At 28.9% G+C, this 10568-nt stretch overlaps 1 protein-coding gene across 2 annotated transcripts in view; it reads right to left on the bottom strand.

Annotated features, from left to right (window-relative positions):
* LOC108690019 (dihydropyrimidine dehydrogenase [NADP(+)]) overlaps window positions 1–6453 on the bottom strand; it is a 68537-nt gene extending 62084 nt beyond the window's left edge. The window contains exons 1-2 of one of the 2 annotated variants that reach the window (XM_018197074.1): window positions 6281–6453; window positions 2916–3026 (exon numbers count right to left, since the gene is read on the bottom strand). In XM_018197074.1, the coding sequence (XP_018052563.1) occupies window positions 2916–3026; window positions 6281–6328 (159 nt within the window). In that variant the 5' untranslated portion in view covers window positions 6329–6453. Of the gene's footprint in view, window positions 1–2915; window positions 3027–4354; window positions 4386–6280 lie in introns of those variants that run through there. The other variant, XM_018197075.1, reaches the window with a different exon arrangement.
* Between the last annotated feature and the right edge of the window lie 4115 nt (window positions 6454–10568).

Here is a 10568-nt window from a genome sequence, read left to right as displayed (position 1 = left end):
TATATATATTATACATATATGTACATGCATATATACCATATTTGTAGCTATTCAAACTGCGCGCCGATTTTTCGGACTTACAAACGCAATTAAACTACTGGAATAATATCACAAATTAAATTAAATTGACAAGTTCAATGTTCAATCTGATATCTTATTAGAATCTGATATCTTATTAATATCCTTCTAATATTGTAATAGTGGATTGACATCAACATCAAAATTTGCTTGTCAATTTAATTTAATTTGTGATATTATTTCAGTAGTTTAATTGTGTTTGTGAATTCGGAAAACCAATTCGGCGCGTAGTTTGAATGTATGTATATAGTATATACAGGATCCGCCAAAAGTTCCGGACCATCCGAATAATTTCTGAATGGTTCGAGATATAGGATTGAAATTTACAGGGATATAATGGGATCATAAAATTCATTGAACCTCAAAAACATCCACCTTAACATTTTCGGGGAAGGGGGGGAGAAGGGGACCTAAAAATCTTAATGTAGGTCCTCGAGTGAGGGCTCGTTGGAAAGAGCTTTTCGAAATGAAAACAACGCGGACTCTATGACCGAGATCTCTATGATTTTTTTTTGCAGAGTTATGATTTGAATATTGTTATTCAGAAGAAAAAGTTACATCTCTTGTATGCGTACGTACGTGCGTGCGTGCGTGCGTGCGTGCGTGCGCGCGCGCGCGCGCGCGCGCGTGTGTGTGTGTGTGTGAGAGAGAAACAATGATCTTTGTGAAGAAATAAAAACATTATTAATTTTATTACATATAACATAATTAATAAAAACATTATTTTATCAATTGTTTGAATTGATATCCTCTAACAACTTGACAGTGTCCTATGCGTACGTAAAATGTATCTATAACGTTACTTATGCATTCTGATGTAATTGAATTCGAAATGTTCACTATTCTTTGCAGCTCTTCTAATTTCGGGCTCTCATAGATTTTGCTTTTCAAATGCCCCTAGTAAGAAAAGTCTAATGAGCTTAGATCTGGTGATCTCGACCATTCTATTGTGCTTCTTCTACCAATCCATCGATCAGTAAAAACATCTTTAAGAAAAATTTCAAATCACCAGAGAAAAATGAGTTGGAGCCCCATCCTGTCGGAACCAAACATTCTGCAAAGCTTCTTCAATAATCTAAAATATCTTGAATAGCCGATATCACTTGATTTCTTAGCAAATTCAAGTAATTATCTGAAATTATCTTCAATGAAAAATATGTTATCTTCAATGAAAAATAGTCCTATAATACGATTATAAGCATTATTCTGGTTCAAGCGTTAATTTTCTGCGTGTAATTTTCTCTCATTCAAATTTTCATCTGCCCAGTACCTCATATCCTGTCAATTTATAGAACCGTTTAATTCAAATGTTGCTTCATCAGAGAAACAGATCCAGTTGAAAAATTGATTATTGTCATCAAATTTGTCATCATTGTGTCGCAAAATTCCACTCTTCTGTCATAGTCGTCTTCGGATAGCTGCTGGAGATGCATTTTGGATTAAGGATGATAATGATGCTTCCTCAAAATCGACGGACTGATGCGCTAATATCATTCTTCTTTTCTTGACTACTCTCGAGACCGATATAAAAGAATTATCGTTTAGAACATCTGCAACTTTATCATCATTAGTAGTGCTTTTGGGTCTTCCAGATCTTGGCTCATCTTTAATTAAAGTTCTTTGGAAACGAGCAATAGTTCTTTCAACAGTTGATTTTGAAATTGGATCACATTGGTCAGGATAACTGGCATTGAATAATTCGACTACTTCTCGATAGGATCTTATTCTGTTACCATATCCTCTCATCATCAATACAATCATTCTTTTCGTCTCAGTCAAAAGCATCTTCTGACAATAGAAATGTACTAGAATGAAAACTAAGCAAACAAAAGAGATAAGTAGATAAGGTAATATATCGCTCTCTGAGAGAACACTAACTCTGAGAAAACATTATTGTTTCATACGTGGTCGGTATACGATATGAAAAAATTGTTTACGTGATACCGAGTCGAGACGCACATGAAACGTGGAATTTCATGTGTATACATATATACACATTGTATGTATGTAATCGCTTGTGAATTTGGATATGATGACACAATAAATTTTTTCTTCTGAATAACAATGTTCATAACTCTGCGAAAAAAAAATCATAGAAATCTTGGTCAATTTATGTTGTTTTCGTCTCGAAAGCTCTTTCAAACGAGTCCTCACTCGACCTACATGCCATGTAAGATTTTCAGGCCCCTTTCTCCCCCCTCTCCCAGGAATGTTAAGGTGGGTGTTTTTGAGATTCAAATTTTATGATCCCATTATATTCCTGTAAATTTTAATCCTATATCTCGAATCATTCAGAAATTATTCAAGTGGTTCGGGACTTTTGATGGATCCTGTATATAATTTACATTAAATTATTTAAAGCATTAAAGATCTAGCTTCGACCATTATAGACTTGAATATTCTTACTTACAATTAGTATTTATTATATTACGGTCTTAATAAAATCGTTTATTATTATTAATATGAATAAGCAATTTGACTTATTAATAACTATTAATAAAATGATAAATTTATTATATTTACATGTGTATCTACATATTATACAAAAATCCCTAACTTTTTATTTATATTTTTAAAATTTAATTTGTAAGTATATTTATTATATATATGTATATGTAATGAATATTTATATCATACATTTACGTGTATATATCATTATATATATACATCACATATTTATATGTGGATTTACTCTTATATATATACTCTTGATGTATATAATTGTTTTATTTGAAGCAAATTTTCAAAAATAATTTCCATCAATTTGACTTTAAACTCTTACAATGAATAATCCAATTTATTACATTTAAACAGTTACGAAATTTAAAACGACTTACATCACATTTCTCAAGGATATTCCTTTTCCAATGCTGTTTGTTCTGTTTGGTGCTCGCTGATGGCATGAAATTTGTATAAGTTTTGGACTTCGGATTGATGTTCAGTATATTCTGAAATATATAATTCATTATTATTTCACAATCAGAGAAGTGATATCGGTAGTTTTTGTCAATATAAGATAAGAGTTTGAAAAAAATTAAAAGATAAACAAAAGACGTCTTAAAGGTATTCTTATCTTAGAATATAAGATAAGAATACCTTTAAAATATCTAATATAATCTAAAAAATGCCTATAATATTTATAAAACCTTCAATATTAGTTCAATATTTATTCAAAAACTTGTAAAAACTCATGAAAGATCTTCATTCTTTATACGAGATAAAAAAGTCAGAAAATAAAAAGATAGAATCATCACGCAAAATAATAGGCTGCAATAGATTTTCAATACAGGCAGTCAATTTTGGAATATCCGTGTCTCCTGATATCAATCGAATAGAAGCGCAGTATAATGAGATTTCTCAGAAAATTTTTATCCGCTTTTTTTTTTTTTATAAAATGATGATAAAATGATGCCTTGAAAGGAATTTCTATAATTGGGCTCCAAGACGAAAATTAATAAAGTTTTTCTGATAGTTTTTGAATATTGTTGACTTGATATTTGGTGTCCTTTTTTTTTCGAAAATTTATATATAAGAAAAATATTTTTAGAATTAATTGTCTGTGCCATTGGAGACTGGATGTACTAACTTCATTTATCAGATTCATCATCTTTATGCGATACAGTGTACGTATGAAAAACTATTGAATATCTTTGGGATATACGTACTTAGTACATCCATGTAAACACGATACATTGTTTGGATGTCCATGCGTTGTTGAATTGTTGCATAGAAAGTAATTTTACAAAAAAAAGAAAGCTGGACATGTACAGACATATTTCATATATAATTATATTATATAACATGAATATGTTTATATATGTATTTATGTATGTTTCCTTTCGGAAAAGAATCACTGGCTAGCTATTGTATCCGTGTGGTTATATATAGCGACGACAAAAATATTACAGTAATCACCTAATATTACATCTATGTGATATTTTCGCACTGTAAAATCGGCGGATTACAGAAAAGATAGTACATAGATTACAGGAATAGTAGTGCACAGATTGCAGTAACTACACGTATGTGATCCGTGTAATAATTTCGCGCGGGATTATATGGTAATTATGGATTACAATATCCAACTAGTGATTCTTTTCCGTAAGGATTTATATATATTTATATTCATGCATCATGAAAAAGTTTTTTCTGCATATTTTACTTATTAAAGCTTAAATATACAAATAAATACATATACAACATATTAGTTTGTATTATATTATGCCATTAACAAAACAGAATCTGCTCGATTTCTATCGTCATTGCTATCAATTACCATTAGATTGCACAGATCTTGCTATTCCTATTAGGATTTTGCTATCAATCTGCCGTCAAAGTCTATCATGACAGTAAGATCTGTAGATATGTTGGAATGTATTTTTATAAACGTATGAATGTGTCCGGTCAATGTGCGCCTCGTGCGTAAAGAGCCTGCGTCTAATCGTGAGTGCCACTCCTGCCCGTTTCCTATATGCGACCCGTGATACGCTATTTCTTCTTGTAATTTGAAAATTAAGCTTTGAATAAAATTTTTGTAAAGGAAAAATCGTCTTAAAATTCAATCAGAAATACGTTTCTTAAGAAACACTTGGATTGTTCTGAATCATTCTACGATAAAGAATAAAGTATAAAATCTTCTGATCTATCGGTTTTTTTTACATTACTATCTCAATATTTTTATATGCAGAATAATTAAAGAAATCATACTGTATAAAAAAATCTGTATAAAATTTCATTTAAAAAAGAGGAGATAGACTTGAAATTTCCAAAGCGCTTCTATTCATAGAAAAACTATTAATAGTATGTTGTATTCCTCTTGATGCTACATAACTTCAACAAATATTCAATTATTTCATATCTCTAAAAATATGAGCACGAGCGTGGCGCGTTTTCATTTACAGCGCGGTATTTAGAACGCAATACATAAAATATATTCACAATATTTTTACATTATTTGTTGATATAATATTCTTGGATGTTTCGGTTTACTTTACCATCATCTGCAATACCATGTAATTTTCATTAACAATATAATCTGCACATGTTGGAGATGGTCTCTACATCTTCGACAGAGGATGAGCATATTTCTAATTGAAAAATGTCGTTTTCTCTTCGTTATTTAATCAAGTAACTGATACAATAATGAAAACAACAATCAATTGTATTGATTTTACATAGTTTCTCACTTTTATTACTTTTACTACTCACGCCTTTGCAGATCACAGTTCGAAGCGCAACACATTATATTATAATAAAAAATAAAAATAATATAGAAAATAAATTATAAACATATTACTAAAAATACTATTCATGGAAGTCAAATATTGACCATCAAATTTATTTTAAGAGCCGTTAAAATAGAATATAAACAATTTATAAGTCAACTATTATAATGTCAATCTTTAAAAAGACAAACCATCAAAAGTTAAAGGCGAGTACATATGTCACTATTTAATTTCTTTAAAATGCTTATATATGAATGGTGTAAAAATTCTGTGTTTGATTATAGATTCAAACTATACTAATTTGTAATGAATATTTTCAGAGATGAGCCTTTTATTCAAATGTCTTTCTATATCTAAAATTTTATAATTTCCCATTCAAATTCATTGACTGTGCTCAAATCTATGCTGAGTAATAACTGATTGGCAGGAAGTTTTTCTGTTAATATATTTTTATATTCATTAATTCTCGTTTTTAATAACCGGCATCAGTAACATGATGGCAAAAGGAATTTGTGCTAAGCACTTATTTCTTTTCTTATGCCAAGGAACATTTTGTTATCTGAATAATCTCATATAAGTTCCCATTATCTCATTGAATATGCTGAAAATAACATATATTCAGTATAAATTCAGATAAATTAAAATATTTTCTGTATTTTAAAAATGTATATGAAATATTGTTAGAATATATTATAAAATATATTAATTACAATATTCGAAATATATTTTCAGAATATCATGGATGATATTTTAATGATATTCTGAGAGCAATAAAAATAAAATTCAAACCATTCAGTCCAGCAAACATTAAATTTCTTTATTTACACTTCTTTAATATTCAAAAAACTGTCGATTTTTTATCAAGGTGAAAAATAATTCAGAATATTCACATTTACAAACATGTCTGTCCAACATCTTAAGGAGATTATTAAATTAGAAATCATTTCCTAACATCACGGCAAAAAATTTTCACTTACTTCGATATCAGGCACATCCTTGCTTAACATCGGTTTCAACGATGCCATTTTTTTGAAACAAAGTAACGTGACTTAATGTAACAGATTTATGCACTGAATTGACCGAGAAACTGGTGTAATGAGTTGAATTGCGAGAGTAGATTGTGAAGTGATTAAAGCAACCCACTTCGAGTTTATCGGAGAACGGAGAGATAACGGAATCTCGAAAACTACGATTCACTTCGACATTTGTGCCTGTACTAAGCTTGGATGCTTTAGTGACTCACTTTATGACGTAGTACTATGTCAACACTCTCAGATAATCTTGTATTGCAACAAGTAGAAAAGATATCTGGAAACACTAAAGTATCCAAATCAGAAGTGGTATTTATCTGACGTGCTATTATGGAGATTAATTTAGTGTGGTACTAGAATCTCATTAGATGCTGTTTTTATGTGTGTCATAGTCTTAAAGAAGCAAGAGTGTTGTCAAAAATTTTAAACAGCAAAAATAATACAATAAAATAACAACTCTACTCACTTAAAATTTATTTTTTATACTTGCACTCTTTAGTTGCATTTATTTTGCTCGTTTTGTGCTACATTATTAATTTTTTAAATGAATGTAAGACAGAACACATTAAATGAAATAAACTTTATTAAACAGAAAAAATTTTTTTACTTTTAATGCAAAAGAAGAAGATATAGTAGTAAATTAAAATTACGAACTCCTTTTTGCTAATTTTATAACATAAGCTGAATTCAGCAGAACATTTATTTTGCAACTATTTTGGAAATTTGTTTCGCGCTGATTGAATTATATTTTTAGATTTAGAAGAATAATTTTATCTCTACAAACAGTCATAAAATAATTATGAAATTGTGTTCTACTGAACACAGTCTACGTTACAGAATTAAGAACAAAAAAAAAATTTATAATTTTAATTTACTTTCTTTTTTTGCATTAAAAATTTTTTTTTCTATTTAATAAAGTTTATTTCATTTACATTTGTTCTGTTTTACATTTGTTTTAAAAGTAAATAATTTAGTACAAAATTTTTAATATTTGACTGCACTCTTCTTTAAGATTATGGTACATAAAACATAAAGCGGCGTTTACAATGAGAGTTTAAAGTATAAAACTTAAGCTTTAAAACTTAAACTATAAGAACTTGACCAATCCATAGTGAAGAAACTAATTGACTGTAATTGATTGTTCCATTTCTTATGGCTTAAGACTAAAAATTTAATTTTACATCAAAAGCTCGTTGTAGATGCTTAAAGCAATGACTTTACGTTCACTACTACTGATGATTGGTCGATTTATTTACTGCTTAATTTTTTTGTGCTACTACAAAACATTTTCGCATGCCACGCGTAAATGTTTTGTAGTCGCACAAAACATTGCCTGCAACCTGTGCGCCCCGAATGAAAATAAAAATCAAAGCGTAAGTAAACGGAGAGAAACAGAAGCATAACTAAAGTTTCTAAGAAGTAAAAATTGAAACAAAGAAAAATAAAAGAATTATAAGCGTAAATATTTTTTACATTTCATTATTCCAATTTTTGACTCCTAAAAATTTCATTCATGCATCTATTTCATCCTTTCTTTATATTCGACTATGTATGCTCCAATTTTTATTTTCACCAATGCGCGCTCGCGTCTGTTGGCCATCCCTGATTTATATAATAGTGTTTAGACATTTGCCTGCGCTTATCATGTCGTCGATTAGCCTTGTATCTTATAATAACCAGCTTTTCCCTGGCGAAAAAAAGATTTAGATGATATCTTATAACATTTTTAAGAATTTTTCATATTTGAAATTAATAGAAGATTTGTGTAAACATATCTTAAATTTATTAGATTTTATAAGTTTCCTTTGGAAATTATAGAATGAGAAATTTTTTAAATATTTAAATACACTCCGCATATACAATGTAGTCTACTTAAATCGAATATCTTGAATATTTTGCTTATTTTTGATAATACAAAAAAATGTTTCAAATGAAAATGAAATAGTTTCGAAGAGGATGTATTTTTTCATGTTGTTTTTTCTAGGTGGAAGCATCAAAAAGATATGAAGATCATCTCCACTTTTTTAAATGAAATTATATGAAATTATTTTTTTTACACAATATGATTCCTCCCATTATTATACATATAAAAGTATTAAGCTAGTAATATAAAAAAATCAATAGTTTACGAGATATTTTATATTTTATTTTGGCACATATAAGGTACAATTATCAAAAAGTTAATAGTTTACGAGTTATTTAATGTCAATATGTGCCAGAATAAAATGTAAAATATCTCATCAACTATTGGTTTTTTGATATCATCTTAATACTTTCATATGCAGAATAATTAGAGGAATCATATTATGTAAAAAAAATCATACAATTCCATTTTAAAAAGTGAAAGTGAATGAGTTAATCTTCATATCTTTTTGATATCTCCACCTAAAAAAAACCAATATGACCAAAATCTCCCTCGAAATCCTTTCACTTTCATTTGAAACATTTTTTTATATCAAAAATAAGCGAGATATTTCAAATGGTCGATTTAAGTGAACCACCCTATATATATTAGACTAACAAGGAAAAAAAAATTTTTTTTTGATCGGCATCTCAACACAAAAACTTCCATTTCAGGCCAAAAGAACACTCCTAAACTTTTATTTTAAAATATTAAGATTCGCTAGTAAACGATTTTTAAATCAAAGTTTCGATTTTCTTTAATACATGTTTGATATGCAAAAATGGCTTAATTTGGATTTTAAATGTAGTACTGTATATTTTTTTGATCGCTGAATATGCAATAACTCATTTAATTTTACGATATATGCCTTAAGAAATACTGATTAATATGAAAAAATAACCAAATTTCAAAGTTCAAAGTTGATTTTCGCAAGGTTTCAATCATTCAAATGTCATAAACTCCCCTCAAATTATAGACCTGTTTATTCAGAACAAGATTCAGTTGGAATTTTCCTACAGAGCCTTTAAAAGTTGCATTTAACTGGATTGTAAAACGTTTTGAAGGATAGAAAAATTTTTTTATATACTACATAACATATAGTTTATTTTAATTAATTAAATCTTTTTCACTTTTTTTTGTATTATGTACTTATTTCATTTTTTAATAAAGAGTTTTTATCGTCAAATTCAGGTATAATATTTGATTTGAAGATGTCAAAATCATAAAAGCGATATACTTTAGAACTCATAACAAATTTTTTTTATCCTTAAAAACGTTTTATAATCCAGTTAAATGCAATTTTCAGAAACCCTGCAGGAGGTCCCAGGAAAATTCCAACTGGATCTTGTTCTGGATAAACAAACCTACAATTTAAAGTAAGAAACTATTCATTTGAACGTTTGAAAATTTGACAAAATCGATCTTAAACTCGAAATTTGGTTATTTTTTCAAATTAATTGAACTGTAATTCTTAAGATATACCATCTTGATCAAAAAGTTCCCGGAATTACCAGGTGATGCTCTAAATCAGCTGATTTGAATTCTGTTTTGTTGGTTAGATTGCCACATCCTATCATTGACATTCCCACCAAATTTTATCACCATAACTTGACATTTCTAAGTTACGCCGTCTTGAGTACATCTACCTCTGCACGTATTTTCGATTTTTTACAGTTTTAAAAATGGAGTTGAATTTGCAACAACGAGTTTGTAATTGTATTAAATTTTGTGTTAAAAATGGATTCAATGGTGTGAAAACTTTAGAAATGTTGGGAAACTGTTTCGGCAGTGATACTCTAAAGAAAACAGCCGTTTATGAGTGGCATGAAAAAACTATTACGGGGAACGCGTTTTAACAGCCAAAAGGAAGTAATGGAAAAATCGAAGACGGCTCTGATGGCTATAACACAATAGAGTTCCAGAAATGTTTCGAGAGCTGGATCAAGCACTGGCATAAGTGCGTTGCAGTCGATGGGGAGTAGACTTTGAAGGGGACAATATCACTTTTGATGAATAAAACTTGTATTTTGAATTTTGATGAAATGAATGATTTCCGGGAACTTTTTGATCAAGGTAGTATATCGTAGAACTAAATAAATATTGCATTGTGTTCAGCGACCAAAAAAACATACAGTACATTTAAAGTTTGGATTAAGCTATTTTTGCATCAAATCATAATAAATATTGTATATTGAGGAAAATCGAAACTTTGAAAATCATTCACTGGCGACTTCTAAGTCTTAATATTTTTTGATAAAAATTTAAAGGTATTCGTTTGACATAAAATGGAAGCTTTTGAACTGAGAAGCTGACTAAAAAAAAATTGTTTTT

This window comes from Atta colombica, unplaced genomic scaffold (assembly GCF_001594045.1).
Source record: "Atta colombica isolate Treedump-2 unplaced genomic scaffold, Acol1.0 scaffold29, whole genome shotgun sequence".
NCBI lineage: Eukaryota > Metazoa > Arthropoda > Insecta > Hymenoptera > Formicidae > Atta > Atta colombica.
Note: the sequence above shows the minus strand (reverse complement) of the source record. Positions and strands in the feature narration are given on the sequence as shown.